General features: G+C 36.3%; 1 protein-coding gene across 2 annotated transcripts in view; it reads right to left on the reverse strand.

Annotated features, from left to right (window-relative positions):
• Positions 1–21585, reverse strand: part of LOC131429857 (chaoptin) — a 646073-nt gene that overhangs the window by 272855 nt on the left and 351633 nt on the right. For both annotated transcript variants that reach the window (XR_009229463.1, XM_058594269.1), the window contains exon 3: positions 174–318. Coding sequence is in view for 1 of the 2 variants with exons in the window: in XM_058594269.1 (XP_058450252.1) it covers positions 174–318 (145 nt within the window). In the remaining variant the exon portion in view is untranslated. The remainder of the gene's footprint in view (positions 1–173; positions 319–21585) is intronic.

The following is a 21585-nucleotide window of genomic DNA, read 5'->3' on the forward strand; positions in this document are numbered from 1 at the left end:
AACGAGTATGATTAAGACACTGTGCCAAAAGTCCTGCTTTGAAAGCAATTTTCAATACACACCCATTCTCCTCTCCGGACGGTGCTTTTCGTGTCATGGGCTGCTCAGTTACATTACTATTACACTGGGAAATCTAGATGAATTTTGTTTTGTTTATGATATAATCAACTTACTTGAAACTTTTCTCGGAAATATCCTGGATTTTGTTGTCGACGAGCTTTAATGACTCCAGCCGCAGTCCCTGAAACGTTTCGTCATCGACATTATGGATGAAAGTACGTGACATATCGATGTGTTTTATCGTTCCGTGGAGGAATTCTGCAAATAAAAGATACAAACAAAACCGATGAAATATTAATGCTGAGAAAATTTGCGATTACTGATTGATTATGACGTTTTCCCACTTATGAGTATTTCTTTTCCGGGAAGCACTCTTACGAACTAAAGGCGTACAATCTTCTATTTGATCCAATTACCAAGTTAGCGCTGGCATGATTGAAATGGACATGGTTTCGCTCGGGCGAACCGATCGTTATAACTTAAAGCTATTCCAAATGTTTGATCACACGTTGGCACAATGGAAACTACTTCGGAACGTCTACGTCGATACGGTCTATCGAGTAAATCGAATTTGGAGGGAAATTTAATCAACCTTAGGATAATGGTGTTATAATCCTGAATGTCAATGCTAAGGAAGACGTATACTTGCACGCATTCTTCCCTGAGATGCGAAAGTTAGATTACATTCGTCCCTTAACACTTCAAATTTTATCAACAATGCCCAATCGGTCGGTTGCCATCAGTTTGCCGATGCCATTAGCCAGCGCTTGGAACCGCTCAGACCTCCCAGGGCAAAGGCGGAGAGTAAAATTAAATCAAGCCCCGAACACAAAGGTAATCGCTCGAGAATACCTTCCCAGAAGCATCACTTATTGTGCACGGTCGGTCGAAAACCGTACCTTAAACAGGAGGCAAAGGACAAACTGGAAACTGAAAATGAAGATCCTGCCGTGCTGCCGGGTGACAGCAGAAAAAGCGGCAGCAATCGGCAGATGGTACCGGGTAGGGGACAGGTGGCCAACGGAAGTCATTCTGACCCATTCGGTTGTGTCAATGAAGTATATGCAATGGTGAGTTATGTATTTGATTTTACCTCCATTTGTGAGCCATGGTTTGGTACATAATCTAAACTGAACTGGTCTGGAAAGCAGTTTCCACATTATCACCACTGAATGTGGAGTGCTGCACCGACCGGATGCTAGTGGAAGTTTGTAAACTGTGGAAAATGTAGCAATCCTAGTCGTCATACCGAACTATCCGATGAATCTGGTTGGTTCTCTTCGTGTAGGATTTTTCCAATACAATAAAGGTAGACTAGATTTGTTTTACAATCGGGATCAGATTTAACACAAGATTGAAACACACAAAGCCACGAACATACTGCATACTTGTGTATTCTAATGAAAAGAGTTTCAATTTCTAAGCAAACTTCTATTGAAAATACATCAAAGCAATATTCAATCGTACAAACGGCTTAATTAACTGTGTCATCAAAAGATACTAGGAGCGTCAGACGAAGGTTTGACTATTAAATTGTTCTAGCAATTTGTTTACAATTCTATGACTCGGCACACTCATTATTTTCATTGTTGACATTAACCAAATTACCAATTGGGGTCAGGAAAGTCTGGTTATTCAGGATTGCTATCATCAATAAATTATCAATTCGTAAAATGAATTCATAGAAAAGCAACCGGAATGGGCCTAAAGACATCGTTACGTTATCTTGCAACATGACATGGCGCTTATTCATTACAATAAACATGTGAACAGTGTTGGTGATTGCCGATCATTTGACAGAAGCTGCTCGATATTTACCTATATTGTATACAAGATTTTCAATTGGGTAGAAGATGCTACAAGAACTCGTGTCTACTGGTACTGGATGAAACGTGAGACAATTTTTCTACATTTCTTCGCTTCACTTCATACTCTGAGTATTTCACGAACCTTAAAAAAATTACAGTCTGATAATGATTGGTGCTGTGTGAAATTTTCCAAGAGAGAATCGCAAGTTGACAATTATCGCGGAAAATCGAATCATGGACAAAACTTATACAAAGGTTATTTGCACATAGTTAGAATAAGCGACATTTTTAAAATGATTCTATCGCAATTATCCACTGCCCATACACAATCGGATCGCGAAACGAGAATAAGCGACCGTTTGTTGCTTCAGAGAGAATCCTCACAGCAGCAAGCTAACCTTTGATTCTCAGACAGGTCATCGAGAGAAATTCGCTCTCGCACTGGTATCTATTCTATGTTAAATGAACTATGCCGGTTTTTTGTTACTGCGATGATATCCATCTCTCATTGATGGCACTGATTGAATCGTGTGAAGAGTTGCTAGTGAGCGTTCTTTAATTCGATAAAAGCCATCCTTGCATGTAAAAGATACTTCAGAAAAGTTTGACAGAGAAATATTATCACACCCGCCGTACTATCCAATCCAATCCCATCCAACTATTACCTTTTGGTATCGATGGAACAGTTACTTTCAGAGTAGTTTACCCTCTGTTTTTAACCGAGGCCCGGAGAGCCGAATGTCATATACCATTCGACTCAGATCGACGAACTGAGCAAATGTCTGTGTGTGTCCGTCAGTCCGTCCGTGTGTGTGTATGTGTGTAACAAAACATGCACTCACTTTTCTCTTAGATGACTGAACCGATTTTCTTAAGCTTTGTTTCAAATAAAAGGCCTTTTTATCCCGAAGTTTGCTATTGAATTTTCTTCCCGATCCGACTTCCGGTTCGGGAGATACAGGGTGATATACATAAAAAATGAAGAAAAGAAGAAAATGTGCACTCATTTTTTTTAGAGATGACTGAACTGTTTTTCACAAACTCAGGTTCAAATGAAAAGTCTTTTGGTCCCATCGGTTGCTATTGATTTTCATTTGGATCCGATTTTCGATTCCGGAGTTACAGGGTAATATGTGAAAATTAGAGAAAAAATGTCAACTCAATTTTTTCGGAAACGGTTTAACCAATTTTTTTTATAGTTTCCTAAAAATTTCAGAACAATTTAACCAGATCTGAATTCCGGGTTTGAACTAATTTCATCAGCATTTTTTTACGAATGATGGTCAAAAACTGGTACAAATTCCATACAACTGATCGATAAATTCTTCTAGATTACAGAACTTGTTCGTTTGTGAGCATATAAACTTAATTCAACACTACTTACTCCCTTTTCCTGTTCCGGAAGCATCGAAAGTAGTGAAAAAAATGCTCCAAAAATAGAGTTCACTTCGATTTCTCAGCGATGCTTGAACCGACTTGCACAAATCTTGGATTAAATTTAAGGCTGACATTGTCTCAAAAGCTACTGTGAAATTCTATTCAGATCCGACTTCCAGTTCCGCTATTACAGAGTGATGAGTATCAACGCTTTCAGAACGTCATGGAAATTGAATTTATTTGAGAAAATAAACATTAGGGTGGGACAAGCTTGTATGAGAAAAAGATGAAAAGTTTTATTTTCTCGTTCCACCAAAATTTTCGTTTTCCTTTTGGGTCCCATATGCACCATGCAAAGTCTTAGCTCGATCGGAGAAACTGTATTTTCGCGCCCGAGGTTCTAAGTTTGTATGGGATTTAGTATGGAGAAATTCACTTTTAACAAAAAAAATCGGCTGGAGATCTACCTATGAACTCTAAAAATCATTGCATATGATATTTTGGTAGGAAATTTAACGAGAAAGAAAACTATAGAAGACCGCAAAACAATCCGACGTTTGTAGAAAAAGTTATTAAAGGAAAACCGGCACAAGGTTCGAACAATGGCTCATTCTTTAATATATCTAGCACCACTGCTGCTAGTGAAACTAATAAGATGTGACTTCCTTTTAATGTGCTATAACGGTTGATCCGAGTTGTTTGATGTCTTCACGATAGTTACTCAGCAGAGTATAAATATTATTTTCAAGTGACACACCATGCTCCAAACCTTACTATAAAGACACGAAAAGTCATGTAAATTGTGTGTTTGTTTGCATAAAATAGTACCACCTATATCTTCTAAACTGTAAGAGATAGAGAGTTTATATATTCGGCAAAGTTATTCGATTTGAGTTTATCTAAAATGTTGTAGAAGATTCCAAAAACCTATTTTTTTCAAATTAAAAAGTTAGACTTTTTCGTGTCTTTACAGTGAGTTTTGAAACATGGCTTGCCACTTTGAAATAATCTTTATACCCAACTGAGAAACTTTTGTAAAGACATCAAACAACTCAAATCAACCGTTATAGCATTATAATAGAAAGCAAAATCATATTACCCCCACTAGCAGCAGTGATGCTAGATGTATTAAGGAATGAGCCATTGTTCGGACCTTGAGTCGGTTGTTAAATTAAGTCCGAACAAACTTTCCTATTTCTATTCAATGAAGAGTTGTTTTTGCGAGTTCCACTGTAATATTTATAATGTTTCGAGTAATATGGGTAATTGAATATGATATGATAATAACTAGGTGGATTAAAACTGGTTTTTGTTTGATAGTTCTGTTTTATTTTTGTTTGTTGTTCAACGATATATCTAATAAGGCACACTGCCTTAGCTCTAAGTTTTTATTTTTGTTGTTTCAAGAAATAATGATCAAAAACCCGGCTTTAATCCACCTCGAGTTGCAATTATTCCGGTTTCTATAACTGGTTCTGCTGTTGGTGACCCAAAAATTTCATACCGGTGTAACAAAAATGAATTTGTTTGATAATTAACTGAGAAGATGTGCATGCTAGAAGAACTTACTAAGTAAACAGAAAAAGAGTAGCTAACTAAAATTTACGTAGGACTCAATTCATGAGAAGGTAATCCATAAAATGACTGCATTTAACAAAAAATGATTCAAATATGTGTCAAACAAACGGCACTTTTTAAACGAGCAAGTAAGCAACTTACATGTTTCAGCACTTAAAAATATGCATTGAGTATGTTGGTCTCAGAAAACGTAAATTTACATGATTTTTTCTACAGGGTGGGCCATATAAAGTGGAAGCATTTGTTTCTGAACAAGAATTTTTTTTTATTTATTTTCATTTCGATTATAATCTATTTTGTTCAACAAGATACGTTACAGCTATTTTTTTTTTAATTATATCGCGTGAATGGTCACCTTTGGCCTCGAGTACAAAATGTGCCCTTCTTTCGGAGTTTTCCATGGTTTTGTCCAATGCATCGTTCGATACGGTGACGATTTCATGTCGTTTCTTTGTTTTCTTTGAGTTGAGCTATGGTTCTTGGCTAATCAGCGTATACACACCAAGAAAAGTCTGGTGGCGTCAAATCGGGTGATCTCGGGGTCAGTCAAAATCACCGTTTTTCGATAGGACTCGTCCGGGAAACAGTGTTCGTAACAAATTTACTGTTAGTCCTGACTCGATAACGATTGTCATTAACAGTTTTCGTTACTCCATCATCGGTTTGAAAAAAATGAATAGAAGACACTTCCGGTTTCAGGAGTGCAAATTAGAAATTAAAGGAAGTAAACACAAAACAAAGTGGTCAGGTTTTGAACACTTGCAACTCAATCAATTTCGTTTCGATTAGTAATGTTGTATCCCCTACTGATTGAAATTTTAGTTAATAGCGAACAATTCCTCATTTTGTCTACTAAAATATAAGAAGCAATGCTGACATGACTAAAAATATAAGAAGCAATGCTGGCTTTCTCGCTCAGAGACTATGATTTTGTAGAAGTTAGCGACATATTGGCTAGAAAGCATCGTTTTCGCTAGTTATTATATTGTAACCAATAATGAATATTTTCGATTGCCGAAAACGAACGAAATTTCGATTATCGCATTAATTAATTCCTAAAAATTTCCTAGAGCTGTTTGGATCAATCTTTCAACTATTAAAAATTCCAATTTTATAATATCAACACAAAACCCAAATCGCTATAGTTCGAAGCATCCAGCAAGTATCCTAACGAAACAACACTCGGACAGAATCGCTAGCCACCGACGATGGCTACCCGATTGTTCGTCCCATTTCTGGTGTTCATTAGAGTTTTCCAACCAATTTGCATACACCGTATATTGCAAAATGGGTACAATTGTTATTGGATTGGACGCACCTAGTGATTGTCGAGCGTTCCGTGGCTAAATCATATCATTTCTAAATCCTGTCTGTTGAATAAATCTGCTAATATTTACTAGTATTCAATCGTTCAGATTTATCGATACCAATAGATTGAAACGGAAAACATTCTCGTCTAGCGCCTGTCACCAAACGGAATGCGGTGTGGTGATTGAACCGGTTGTATGCGTCAGGTTTATTATAAAATGTTCGATTGTACAGCATTCAACTTGTTGATAAATGGAAATGAGCCACAAATTTGATTAAAAGAAAAGAAAACTTGTCGTAGCGCTCGCCTATGACAAACTGGAAAACGAGTATTGAATTTTTTTTCTCGTATTTTGTTTGTAGATTGATTTACGCAATTCTTGCGTATAAATAAAAAAGTGCGCTGGTTCTATAAACTAGTTATCGTGTGTATGAGCCCCGACATAGAAAAATTCTTTGTGTCAATAGGATCGTAGCCGTAGCCATTCGAAAATTATATACGCTACGAAACGAAATAAATTGAAAAGGAATGGTCAAATTCCACCAAGAGAATGTTGTACTAAGACTTTGCTCATATGACACTCATATACACTAAGAAAAATTATAATTTATAGCATTATGTTGTTTTTTAAGACGTTTGGTGGTCAGAAACGACAGTTCAACTTTGATCTGTACCTGGAAAACTGATTGAACAGTACTAATGGAAGAAATAGTAGGAATGGAAATTAGTGAAAAACTACCGCAATTTTCGGGAGAAGTCGTTTTGCCAATTATTCCATTTGTGGAATTTGGCCTTTCTGATTCAATAGACTTCGCAGCCGACACATAAAGCGTACAGAATCATTGCATGGCTAGTACTACGATCCTACTGACACTAAGAATCCTTCCAGGCCGGGGCTCGAATAACTGGCTTGTAAGACAAGCGCCCTATGCATTGAACCGCAAACCCGGTAAAAATATCATAGTAATAGTAAATTTACGACCATGGCTTCTTCTTATTTACTATCATAGTAATAGTAAATTTACGACCGTATGCTTCTATTTGGTATAATAATTTGTTCTGCTATTATTTTGCAATTCAGAGATAATACAGTCTATGTTGGTATAAGACCAATTGATTCAATAAATTGTTTTTTGATAACTTCTAGAGAAATTTTTGAAAGTTTTGGTAAACTTAATGAAAATGCAAGAAAAACTCTAATTTTGTGTGAAATTCATTAAAATTTTGAATTATAAAATTTAGACTACGCAAAATAATTTTTTCGAAGCCGTCAATCGTGTTCCCTCAAAGATAACTTAAATACATTTTAATTTTATTCACTGTATTCAATATTTCAATGTAGCTGTGCTATTGTTTTGGTATTGGCAATAACACATGGATCAATAAGTCCCGAGACTAAAGCAGAGATGGCGCTCGTAGTAAACCAGTAACTACGTCTTTCTAGAGTACTAACCTTTGCTTGAAACGGGTCAAAATTTTAAGTCGATCCGACCAGAAACAGCTGAGTTATCGAGGTTGGAGTAAAATCGTTTTGTAGTTTGTTTAAAAATTATAATGAATGATCGTAAAGTGAAGCTCCGTGAGATTGCTGAGATGACACAGATATCATATGGAAGTGTATTTACTATCCTTCATGAAAAATTGAGCATGAAAAAGGTTTTTCCAAGTGGGTGCCGCGATTGCTTTCGATGGAACAAAAACAGCAACGAGTCGATGATTCAGAAAGCAGTTTATCGAAAAAAAAACGTTGGAACCATTGTATCACCCTAAAAGGTGATTATGTTGATGAATAAAAAAAAATTTTTGCAAAAAAAATGTTGTTTCCATTGTTAGTCTCGGGACTTATTGATCCATGTGTTAACTTAATTAGATATTACTCTGCTCATGGGGGAGACAACTTTTAGTATTCTGTTTGGATATTTTAGCTTTCAATCCCACGAATATCACTTTTGGCTCGTTTGTCAATCGGAGACAAGGGCATACACCCAAACCTCCGTTTACGTAAACTTTTTTTACGTTACCTCTTTTTACGTAACGCTTTTTACGAACAAAATCCCAAATAACGCATACAAGGAAAATCATTTTTGGCTCATTTACAGTCAATGGAAATTACTACAACATGGGTATTTTTGGAACGGGTTTGATGAGTAGATGTCGAAAAACGATGTTTGAGATGGCTCTAAATTCCAAGATGGCGACTTCCGGTTTGTTGATATTTCTTGAAAACACTTACAATATGGGTATTGTCGTAACGGATTTAATGAGTAAATCTCGCAAAACGATGTTTGAAATGGATCAGGGTCATTTCGCCGAAAGTCGTTTCGCCGAAAGTTATTTCGTCGAAAGGGTCATTTCGCCGAATGACATTTCTCCGAACGGTCCATTTCGCCGAATGTCATTTCGCCGAAAGCCATTTCGCCGCAAGGGTCATTTCGTCAATTCCTGCAGTAGTCTTAATATTATAATTGGGATTGATTTAAAATAAACACAAATCAATACCCGTTTTGTTGACCAACAATTGTAATTCTTGAATAAAGATTGATTTGTGTGCTCTTGAATAAAGATTGATTCATGAACCTCAGAACGGAGTTCACTAAGAAACTTGTTGACTATTAGCCTCTAAGCATCAAAGCAATTGCATAGGTGTGTGCATCTACCAAGCAAATGTATGTGGTATTTCCCGTTTACTAAGTGAAAAACTATCTAATGCGGCTTCGCCACATCGACTTGATTCATGTGCTAACTAAACTAAAGCAAAGAAACCAAGCTTTGAGTAGACCTGGCAAACCCGGCGGTTACAGGTTTGTATGCAAGAGGCCGCCGCTTCCGACGGCGGGTCGGCGGCCAACTCAGTCGACGTCGCCTCGGCGGCTTCATGTCGCCAAGCCATCTTGACTTCGGTTATGTGGCTGCGCCACATCAGTTATACAGGAGGCACAGTAACACACAAAAAAATAATAATATGATGTATTCGAAATTATCCTTTCGGCGAAATGTCCTTTTTGGCAAAATGTCCCTTTCGGCGAAATGACTCTTTCGGCGAAATTACTCTTTCGGCGAAATTACTCTTTCGGCGAAACGACTTTCGGCGAAATGACCTATTCGGCGAAACGACTTTCGGTAAAATGGCATTCGGCGAAACGACTTTCGGCCAAATGACTTTCGGCGAAATGACCCGCTCCCGTTTAAAATGGTTCTGAATACCAAAATGGCGACTTCCGGTTTATTGGCATTCCTCAAAATATTCCTCAAAATCCCTACAATAACGGATGCTGTAGATTGGATGAGTAGATGTCGTAAACGATGTTTGAGGTGGTTGAGAATTTGGCTTTAGTTCCTTATATGAAGAATGTTGCTTTATTAAGGGTACTTGTTCAGCAGTTTCAACAGTCTTGATAATCTGATTTGACTGATATTTTAGTATTTTTTACTAACTCCGGCTATAGTTTAGATCTACCGCAGATATTATACTACTAAACAGGATTCAAAAATGTGCATACCTACTCATGAAAACCGTTCCGAAAATATGCATATTGTGAAGATATTCGATCAGTTCGAGTGATATCGACACACACTGTAAGGGTTTTCATGGAATACCAATAAACCGAAAGTCGCCATCTTGGAATTCAGAACCCCCTCAAACATCATTTTCTAACATTTGCTCATTAAACCCGTTCCAAAAATACCCATATTCTGGTGATTTGTAACGAATATCGATGAACCGGAAGTCGCCATCTTGGAAATTGATGCGACTTAGAACATCCTTTTCCTGCAAATACTAAAAGATTTTGTTCTATAATTATCCACTATATTATACATATCCAACAATATACATACATAGGGAAAACTTTTTTAACGCTGAAAATTCCAAATAACGTACACTTATTTTACGTCATAATTCAATTTACGAAATCCCGATTATTACGTTCAGAATCCAGGATTCCGCGCACGAAGAAAATTCTATCGTTGGAAAGCATCGAATTGATTTAATTATTCGGTTCTTTTTTTAATTTAACTATTCGGTTCTTTTTTGAATCAGTGAATTTATGCCAAAGAACTAACGCCGATATTTTCTTTCATAGAAATATGCAAATCGATTTTTTTCCGATTTGCTAAGAGCCCCGTTCACGCTTCATTAATAAAGGGTTCTTCTTGAAAATAGGTAAATTAATTCTATTGATATAATATAATAACTAGTCAAGTAACAATTTTATATACTTCACGTTTCGTCTTCGAATCGTCAGTGCGTAACAGTTTGTGATTAAATGACCTCTGCCAGAATCGGCCAGTATATGCACACCAGCAAAGACATTGCACTTCGGTGAAAACTGCAAGTAGTAGGAACTTGATGCCTGCTTAGTGGATTATATTGAACTGCTGAGTGGCAGAACAGTTCAACATAAATTGTTATGCACTGATGAGTCGCAGAGGATAGAGTTTGGTCGGCGTCCGTGGCGTTCACCGTTTCGGTAATAATTTCACCTTGTTTAACCTTGGGGCACCAATCAATGATGATTGATTTTCGCAAAAGTTTCACCAAGTAAAAATTATGGTACAACTGTATTTTTACCTATTTTTGTAAATATAAAAATAGCTATAGAATTCGCTGATACTTGTACTCATAGATATATTTTCCGAGTCTCATATACCAATCTATTCAGCTTGATGAAGTGTGCAAATGCCCGTGTGCATGTGTGTGTCTGTATGTGTGATGTTAACAAATAATTTATACGAAACTTAGATTCACACAAAAGTTCCTATGCTTCCATACTGGTTGTTGCATTTGCTTGAGTGTAACACCGATTTGTCGAAGTCGCTGTGTTTTTCGATTTGTCGACATTTTGGGTAATCCAAAAAATTTATAGGCACTCCAAAACCCCGGTTTTCCACACATTTTCAGATGTAGATTTGGGATGTCATCGACGATATGTGACAAATGATTCCGTTTTCAGGCCTCAACTGCTTGCTAAATCATGGCCTTCTTTGCGAGCTTGTCAGCGAACACGAGTTTAATTTTTTCCGTCACATTCCCACGTCCAGTCTCGATGCAATAGTTATGCTTAAAATTGAGTTTGGCGTATGTTTCAAACGTCAAACTACTGTCAAATATTATCGATTTCCAAGACAAGAGGCGTGCTAGCGGTGAGTGAAAAGCGTTTCAATTCACTTCTAATAACCAATCGTCCGATTACTGTTAAACCACAAACGAATTTCCAGACATGACAGTCACGATCTTTTTTTGGCGCACATTTACGATCCTCCGTGAAACTGGAACCAATGGTGATAAATCGGTTGCACTGCTGAGTTCCCATCATACATTCATAATGCAAATGTCAAACCGTGAGAACCCTTTCGATTCGGTAGCTCATTTGTATATATTGAGATTTTATGGCACACTTTGGTTGAAATGATAACAATGCAATTAATCTCGCGCTCCACCAAGCGGTGAGTGCGGTCATTTCAGAAGGTACCGGAAACGAACCACAGTTTTCAAAAATATTTATAAGCACATACATGTCTTTATTATTTATCTTTGGTTAAACTTTAACAGCAGTCATCTGCAGGTTTTAACTAACTGAATATCCTGGGGATTTAATTCTAATATCACAATCAATGTGTCAGACCGGGGAGTTTTCAATTGACCTCTTATATATAGGAACTAAACAGCATTCATTCGACTTAAGCTTTCGACGACCTCGCGTTGACATCTTAAAATAAATTATCTTTTTTCTCAAGAAGCTTCAGTATTAAGAAAATTCATAGAGGTAACTGAGGATGGGTTAGTTGACGCCATTCATAGGTTCGATTCTCAACCCCGCACGTTGAAAGTTAGAAAGTTTTTGTAGCCCGAAAAGGCGAATGACCTTAAGACTATAATCATCATCTATAATCGAGGGCGGATTCACTAGCAAGGATCGTAGTACTAGCCATGCAATGATTCTGTACGCTACATGAATCGGCTGCGAAGTCTGTTGAAACAGAAAGGATAAATTCCATAAAAGGAATGTAATTCCATAAAAGGAATGTAATTCACAGTGGATATTTCTTACAATGATAAGTTTATAAATCGATTCTGTGTGTTCAGAGTAAAAATGCTACATTTTCCTTCAGGGGATATGATTTAATTATTATTTATTATCATTTCTGTTTGTCTAACTATTCAAGTACGTAATTTGCTAGTACCACGAACATTCAAACATCGACAAATGCATAAATGATGGGACGTGCTATCAGAAAACGTTCAACAAAATGTATATAAAAACTAAGTTTTTAGAACATATGTTTTGTGATTGCACTGATAGGAAACGTATAACCCGTATATTTGTATTCAGTAGCGTGAACCATTTGAGGCTTACCAAATTGCGAAAATTTCGCTTGATTCGGGATTCACGATTGCTTGATGAATATGCAACGGGTCACCCGTTACAGGAACCAATCGAATTATAATGACAGATCTATCTCGTTATTATTTAATACCCTAATAGACCGGAAATTCCAATTCCGAATTCGAATTTACATACCGAATCTAAATGATTCGCAGGGATTTCGATTTCAACGATCAGTTTAATATAATCGGAACCTTAAAGTTTTAGATCCGATTCATTCATATTTTTTCTGATATTTGCCGCTATCAAACCACGCGTAATCCTGGCAACGCAATATACTTTGATAGCTCCTCACACAAGATAACCAACCGCTTGTTCCATCCACTCCGTAGCCAAAAATGCAAACATGCTATATTGGATACAGTGAAGTCTCCTGCAAAGCGGTTAAGCGTTACCAGGGGGAAATGCTTTAAAGTATAAATTCTGAAAATGATTCTAAAGCGTCGTCCTTGGCTTAGTACAAATGAATCACACGAAAGCGGGTCATTTCGCCGAATGCCATTTGGCCGAAAGTCGTTTCGCCGAATGCCATTTCACCGGAAGTCGTTTCGCCGAATAGGTCGTTTCGCCCAAAGGGTCATTTCACTGAAAGGGACATTTCCCCGAAAGGATTATTTCGAATACATCATATTATTATTTTTTTGTGTTACTATGCCACCTGTATAACTGATGTGGCGCAGCCACATAACCGAAGCCAAGATGGCTTGGCGGCATAAAACCGCCGAGGCGATGCCGGCTGAGTTGGCCGCCGACCTCCCGTCGGATGCAGCGGCCTCTTGCATACAAGCCTGTAACCGCCTGGTTTGCCAGGTCTACTCAAAGCTAGGTTTCTTTGCTTCAGTTAGGTCCGAATGAGCGGTAGCGAGGTCGAACAACACTTGAATCAAATCGATGTGGCGAAGCCGTATTAATTATTTTTCACTTAGTAAACGGAAAAAAACCACATACATTTGCTTAGTAGATACACACACCTTTGCAATTGCTTCAATGCTTTGCGGCTAATAGTCAACAAGTTTCTTTGTGAACTCCGTTCTGAGGTTCATGAATCAATTTTTATTCAAAAGCACACAAATCAATCTTTATTTAAGAATTACAATTGTTGGTCAACAAAACGGGTGCTCATTTGTGTTTATTTTAAATCAATCCCAATTATAATATTTAGACAATTGCAAGAATTGACGAAATGACCCTTGCGGCGTAATGACATTCGGTGAAACGGCTTTCGGCGAAATGGCTTTCGGTGAAATGACCCTGATCCAATCACACAGACTTGCAATAATAGAACCATTGGATAATATTAGAAAATGTCAGGCAAACATCAATGCAATCTTCAACTGAATTGATTCGCTCTTTGTCCATTTAAATATTGATATTTATCCAAAACAAAAACGAAGAAATTACCGATTCGTTAGATGATTCCTGTGGGAAATTTGGTAAAGAATCACCGAATTCGGGTAAATGTTCTAAGTGAGTACAATAAAGCTACTTTACAACTTTACTTTTGAAAAGGGCTTTAGCAAAACTTCTTTGGATACTTCAAAAACATGGAACTCAAAAGCGGTTTATTCGATTGATTCGGTGTCTTGAGCCGTATTATAAGTAATAACTGTGGCACTTGAAGAATGAGTACAATGTACAAAACCAGCTGAGTTTCTGTTTTATTTCCAAATATTTACATAAAGGTCTATTATCTCAAAAGATATCTTTGATATATTTTACTTTTTGATATATTCCGCCTTTCTCATTGAAAAAGGCTATGCAATCACTGTGACAACCGACTTTTGAACGGAGGCCCGGTGGGCCGAGTGTTATATACTATTCGACTCAGTTCGTCGAGATCACAAAATGTCTGTGTGTATGTGACAAATAATGTCGCTTGATTTCATCAGTGATGGCTGAACCGATTTACACAAACTCAGATTCAAATGAAGGGTCTTATGGTGCCATAGATCGCTATTGAATTTTATCCCGATCCGACTTCCGGTTCTAAAATTACAAGGCAATAAGTGCAAATCTATGAAAAAATGAGAACTCCATTTTCTCGGAAGTTTCTTAACCGATTTTTTCGAACTAAGACGCAAATAAAAGGTCTTAAAATTCTTTAAAAAGTCCCGAAAAAGTTAATCTAGATCCGACCTTCGGTTCCGGCAATACAGTGCGATAGGTGAACAATTTTCAATTTCATAAGTGTTTTTTCAAAAGTGATGGCGAAACGAGGCGCAAATTTTCATAAAACTTACTAGTAAACCTAATTTGCTGACATTGGCGGTTAGTGGATATATAATATTTTGGAACTACAAGTTTTCGGCTTCCACTTCCAAACACACCGGTAATAGTGAAAAAAGCTCCAACCGATTAACCGATTTTTTATAAATCTTGGTTCAAATTAAAGGTCTTAATGTCTTGAAAGATACTGTGCAATTTCATCCAGATCCGACTTCCGGTACAGAAATTATAGGGCGATGAGTTTCAAAACTTTCAAACTGTCGTACAAAATTATGCAAAACCGATACGCCTCGGTACGTGCTGGTACGGAAGAAAAAAACACCACCACCTAGCACACAGTGTGCTCTGTTTAATGTTATATAGCGTGCAGGGTTGCCACATTTAGATCTATATTAATTTGACATAATTGTTTTCACATTGAAAAGGTTATGGTAGTTCTCCGGACAGAATATTCTAGTGATGTTTCTGAAAATATAAGTAATATGAGAAAGGCATCATTACACCACTAGGTGGATCAAAAAAGTTTTTTTCTGTTGAAGAAGTTTATTGTGCTCTAGATCAAGATTGAGAAAAAAAAGTTATAGCCATCTTAAAATTTATAGATTTATGGTAACTGTTGAAATATCATTATCTTTACGTTTCTTCCTAGCGGTTTATGTTGAGCTGCAGGTGCTATAACCGTTAAACATAAACTGTTATGCACTGATGAGTCTAAGACGAAACGTAACGACGTAACGTGTTAGGACATCGTCCAAGTACCATGCGCGCGGGTGGTTTTAGGAAATTTTCGATGAAAATTTTGAAAAATTTGACAAAACCAAAAACATACAACCCTTTGAAATACTTTTATCTATCTACAGGGTGAAAATGGCTGGAAAATTCGGAGGATTTTCCGAGTCTTATCAAAAATAACTCTGAAAATGAGTGTTTTTGTTATCTTTCACTATTATTTGAAAAAATAATTCGATGGAATGATTTTTTTTTTCAAAAAAACCTTATGCTGGCAACAAAAATCACATTTGGACACATTTTCGGAAAACTCTTTCACGCTTTTCATGCAAAATCAACGAATTTCATATAACCGATTTCGTGGAAATTTTTGAAATTCGTGGATTTTCTATGAAAAGCGTGAAAAGGATTTCCAAAAATGTGTCCGAATGTAATCTTTGTATCCATCATAAGGTTTAATTGAAAAAAAAATTATGTCATCGCATTATTTTTCCAGATAATTGTGAAGGATCACAAAAACACTCATTTTTCAGAGCTATTTTTGATAAGACTCGGAAAATCCTCCGAATTTTCCAGCCATTTTCACCCTGTAGATAGATAAAAGTATTTCAAAGGTCTGTATGTTTTTGGTTTTGTCAAATTTTTCAAAATTTCCATCGAAAATTTCCTAAAACCACCCGCGCGCATGGTACTTGGACGATGGCCTTAAATGAATATTGCTAAAAAATAACGTTCCTGAGATACAGCTAATTTAAAGTAAACTTTTTTTTTTTTTTTTAAATAACTATTTATTGGAATATGAGTTAAAATTAAATTATAAAGATTTAAATTGGGTGTTCAGCCACAAGTGGTGACTTTTCAGCCCTGTTATATATGATTTGGTTATTACCATGAAGACATCATTTGCTTCCGCAATTCTGAGATTTTTGTGTAGGGAAAATTCTAAACCTACTTGTATTGTGTAATGGGGAAAAGGAACTTATATACTAACTTACTAACTAATACAGAGAGCGAATCGATTCAATTGAAGATTGCATCGATTTTTGTCGGAATTTGCTTATAATATTATGTGACATTACATCTAATGGTTCTATATTTGTGAGTCTGTGTAACTCATTTGTACTAAACCAGGGAGGACGCTTCAAAATCATTTTCAGAATTTTATTCTGAATCCTTTGAAGCGTTTTCTTTTTGGTGGAACAACAGCTTGACCAAATTGGTACCGCATAAAGCATGGCTGGTCTGAAAATTTGTTTATAAATTAACAATTTGTGTTTTAGACAGAGCTTAGAATTTCTGTTTATAAGAGGATATAAACATTTAATATATTTATTACACTTTGCCTGGATTCCTTCAATGTGATCCTTGAAAGTGAGTGTTTTGTCATACGTTAAACCTAAGTATTTAGCTTGATCAGACCATGTCAATTCCAAGCCATTCAATTTGAGAATGTGATTATTGTTTGGTATGAGAAAAGAAGCTCTTGGCTTATGAGGAAGGATAATTAATTGCGTTTTTGTTGCATTTGGTTTAATTTTCCATTTCGACAGATAATCACTGAAAATATTTGAACTTCTTTGTAGGCGACTGCAGATCACTCTTAGATTTCTACCTGTGGCTAACAGACTTGTGTCGTCACAGAATAGCGATTTCTGACAACCAACGGGTAGATTTGGAAGATCAGAAGTGAAAATATTATACAAGATTGGAGCTACACTCGAACCCTGCGGAACACCGGCTCGTACGGGTAGCAATTCAGATTTTCAATTCTGATAGCTAACCTGAAGAGTACGATCAGTTAAATAATTTTGAATCATTTTGATCAAATAAATAGGAAACTGGAAATCAGACATTTTTGCTATTAAACCTTTGTGCCAAACACTGTCGAATGCTTTTTCTATGTCTAGAAGAGCAACTCCAGTGGATAACCCAGAAGATTTATTTGCTTTTATCATGTTCGTTACTCTGACAAGTTGATGAGTAGTTGAATGTTCATGACGAAATCCAAACTGCTCTGGTAAAAAAATTGAATTCTCATTTATATGAGTCAACATTCTCAACAAGATAATTTTTTCAAAAAGTTTACTGATAGAAGAAAATTAGCTAATTGGGCGATAACTTGATGTTTCTGCTGGGTTTTTATCACGTTTTAGGATAGGAATTACTTTAGCGTTTTTCCATCTTTTTGGGAAGTAAGCTAATGAAAAACACTTATTGAAAATTTTAACCAGGAGTCTCAAGGCAACATCGGGTAGATTTTTAATAAGAATATTAAAAATTCCATCATTACCAGGAGCCTTCATGTTTTTAAGTTTCCTAATAATTGATTTAATTTCATCAAAATTCGTCTCAATAATGTCATCGTGTGATAACACTTGGGTTGAAATATGATCATATTTCACTGAGACTTCATTTTCAATAGGACTCACAACGTTCAAATTAAAATTGTGGACACTCTCGAACTGCTGAGCAAGTTTTTGAGCTTTTTCACCATTTGTAAGAAGTATTTGATTTCCTTCCTTGAGCGCAGGAATTGGTTTCTGAGGTTTCTTAAGAACCTTAGAAAGTTTCCAGAAAGGTTTAGAATATGGTTTAATTTGTTCAACTTCTTTAGCGAAATTTTCATTTCGCAAAAGAGTAAATCTATGTTTAATTTCTTTTTGTAAATCCTTAACTATGTTTTTCATAGCAGGATCGCGAGAACGTTGATATTGTCGTCGACGAACATTCTTCAACCGAATGAGCAGTTGAAGATTGTCATCGATGATAGGAGAATTTAATTTAGTTTGAGCTTTGGGAACTGAAAGATGTCTAGCTTCGATAATATAATGATTCAAATTATCAATTGCTGTGTCGATGTCCGCAGAATTTTCTAAAATAGTTTCATGATCCACATGATTTTCAATGTGAGATCTGTAATCCAACCAATTAGCTCTATGATAGTTGAATATAGAACTAATTGGATTAATTATAGCTTCGTTGGAAAGTCTGAATGTTACAGGAAGATGATCTGAGTCAAAGTCAGCTTGTGTAATTGGTTCACTACAAATGTGACTTTGATTTGTTAGAACCAGATTAATTGTAAACGGGGCTTTCACGGAAGAGAAGCAAGTCGAATAACTGGGATGAAGAACTGAGAGTTGATTATGAAGTAGTTTACCATTACTGTTATTTTGCCTACAATTCCACTGGACATGCTTAGCATTTAAGTCCCCTATTACGAAAAATTTCGGTCGATATCTTGTGAGTTTTTGCAAATCGCCTTTAAAGAAATTTAATTGTTCGCCGGTGCATTGGAATGGCAAATATGCTCCAGCGATGAAACTTCGATTCTCAAGCTTTCAATAACTTTAGTATTGAAAGAAGGTAAAATTCGATGTTTAATTTGTCGTTGGACAAATATGGCAACTCCACCACCCATTCCAGTAAACCTGTGAAATCTATTAACCACATAATGTGTATTACTTTTCGATTTGACATTTGGTTTAAGAAAAGTTTCTGTCACAATGGCAATATGAATTTTGTGAACTTTGAGAAAATTATAAAATTCATCTTCACTCGATTTCAAAGATCGAGCATTCCAATTTAAAATATTCAAATAATTATTTAACATCACTGTTAAATTTTAAATTCATTATAATATTATTTGCAAATTTCCATCCGATTTGAAATGCTTCAAAAAGTGATGAAGTCGAATTCATTTGGATGATCATTTGAAAAAGTTGATCTTGTAGGTAGATCATTTTATTTTCAGTTATATCGCCTAAATCGACTTCATTTAAAGAAGCGAATGGCATTGAAGGAATATTGGTAGGTAGACTGCCATTAGAAGAAGATGATTTGGCCGGTCTACCTATTAATAAATTGTTTTCGTTAGAAGAAGAACTGCAAGGCGGTCCTGTGTTTTGATTATTTACATTAGAAGAAATAGGTGATAGATTTCTACCTAATATACCAGCATAACTGACATTAGAAGAAGATGATGACGAGGTCGATCTACCTGTCAATAAATTGTTTTCGTTAGAAGACGAATTGGCAGGCGTTCCTGTTTTTTGTTTCGAAAAAATCAGTGCCTTAGAAGAATTAGGCGTGGCATTTGTAACGGTTTTTTGATTTTCAGGTATGTTCTGTAAATTTAAGGTCGTTGATTTGACTTGTTGTCTAAGCGAACGAGCGTTTAAGCGACATTTCAAATAATTGGCATTATGATTTCCATTGCAATTTGAACATGAAAATTTATCAGTGGTTTCATTCATTGGACAAACGTCTTTCGAATGTGATTTACCACAATTCAAACACCGTATATCCATATGATAATTTTTTGTTCCATGACCGAAGCCTTGGCAACGACGACATTGCGTTAAGTTTGCAATACGATTATGCCATTTATAATGTTCCCAATGAATTTTAATGTGGGAAATGAAACGTACTTTTTCTAAAGTTTTCAAATTGTTTACATCACTTCGATTGAAGTGTATTAGGTAAAGTTCATGGTAAATTCCAGAGCGTGGTTTAGAAGTACCATTCGCTCTTTTTTTCATAAGTATTACTTGGGAAGGGGCAAAACCAAGCAATTCTTTTAGTTCATTTTTAATTTCATCTATACTTTGATCATTTGATAATCCTTTCAAGACAGCCTTGAAGGATCTGTCTGATTTTATATCATATGGATAAAATTTATGAAGTTTCTCGGACAAATATCGAATAAGACGCTCGTAATCTTCCAATCCATCAACCAAGACTCGACATTCTCCTCTTTGTCCGATTTGAAATGAGACTTTTACTTCCGGGGGAAAAGTAGAAAGCTCAGTCCGGAATGCTTTGAAGTCAGAAATCATCACCGTCACTGGTGGCATAGATTGATGTTTCTTCCCAGAACGACAAGCGTCCATTTTGGAAATTTTTGAAGAATTTTCTTCTATGTCGCTACAATCGGATTCAGGAAGAATCTCGTAAATATTGTTAGACGGCATAGGATCGGCGGAAGGGAAATCCGTCCGTTGTCTTTTATTTTTACATTCAGATTCTATAATATCGTGAATGTTATTAGAAAAATGTTGAATAACGGATTGTGATTTATTCCGTATTGAATTATTTTTAGCCTTAGGCTTGTTGCCTTTCCGGTTGGACGCAGGCATTTTTGAAATTAATGAAATTTTAAATTAAATTAACTAGGCTAAATTAGTCTTCGATTAGACTCCTAGCTAGCCTTAAAAAAGGCTGATTAATTTCTTAGTCACTCTAATATCACTCTTTGTATCACTTAGTTAGTGATTCAGGTAGTCTTGAAAAAGACTGAAGCCTTGAATCAATGAAACTCTAGGTAGCCAGAAAAAAAATTCCAGGAGCCAAGAGCTATACGCGTGCGGTGCGAACGACTGTTCAACACCGACTGATAAAGTAAACTTTACTGAAAACATTGATTCAGAATGCTTTTGAGTAAATGCCATTAAGAAAAATTCTAATTCGATTTGTATTGATTTCATGCGCTGCAAAGTTAGACCAGCAGCAAAGGAAATTGAAATCTTACTTAAAAAACGAATGCATCTAGATTTTAATGATGTAAATGAGATTCAATTCAACAAGGCATCTAACTCTGTGTACATTATGTTTAAACGTGAACGAGATGCAATTGCATTCGCTTCGGCTAACAACGAGGTCCACAGTGTCGAGTATGACAATGTTAAATACAAAATCCCTGTGTAGGTGAGGGACAGTGCCATAGAAGTACGTGTTCACGACTTTCCTCCACCGGCCAATGACCATTTCGTTCGAGAAAATATGTGCATTTCGCAGTACGGAGAATTTTTTTTCATCGAAAGGGAGGTATGGCGGATTTGTTTCCCCAGTATCCGGAATGGCGTGCTAGTGTTACGTAAGGCAATTCCATCTTATGGCATTTGTGGTCAAGGCGGAAGGAATCCTTGTAAAGTGACGTAAAGTCGCCATAACTGAGTTTAGTTTTTGCAATGACTGAGTGGAAACATATATTGGAGAAACCAAATGAATAAGAAAACTCACAGAAAGGCACAGTAGAGAAGGCAACAAGTGATTATGAATATACTCTCCTACCCAGTGCTTGAGCGGAAGAATAGGTATGAAGCGAGAAGAC

The sequence above is a fragment of the Malaya genurostris genome, chromosome 2 (genome assembly GCF_030247185.1).
Source record: "Malaya genurostris strain Urasoe2022 chromosome 2, Malgen_1.1, whole genome shotgun sequence".
Taxonomy (NCBI): Eukaryota; Metazoa; Arthropoda; class Insecta; order Diptera; family Culicidae; genus Malaya; species Malaya genurostris.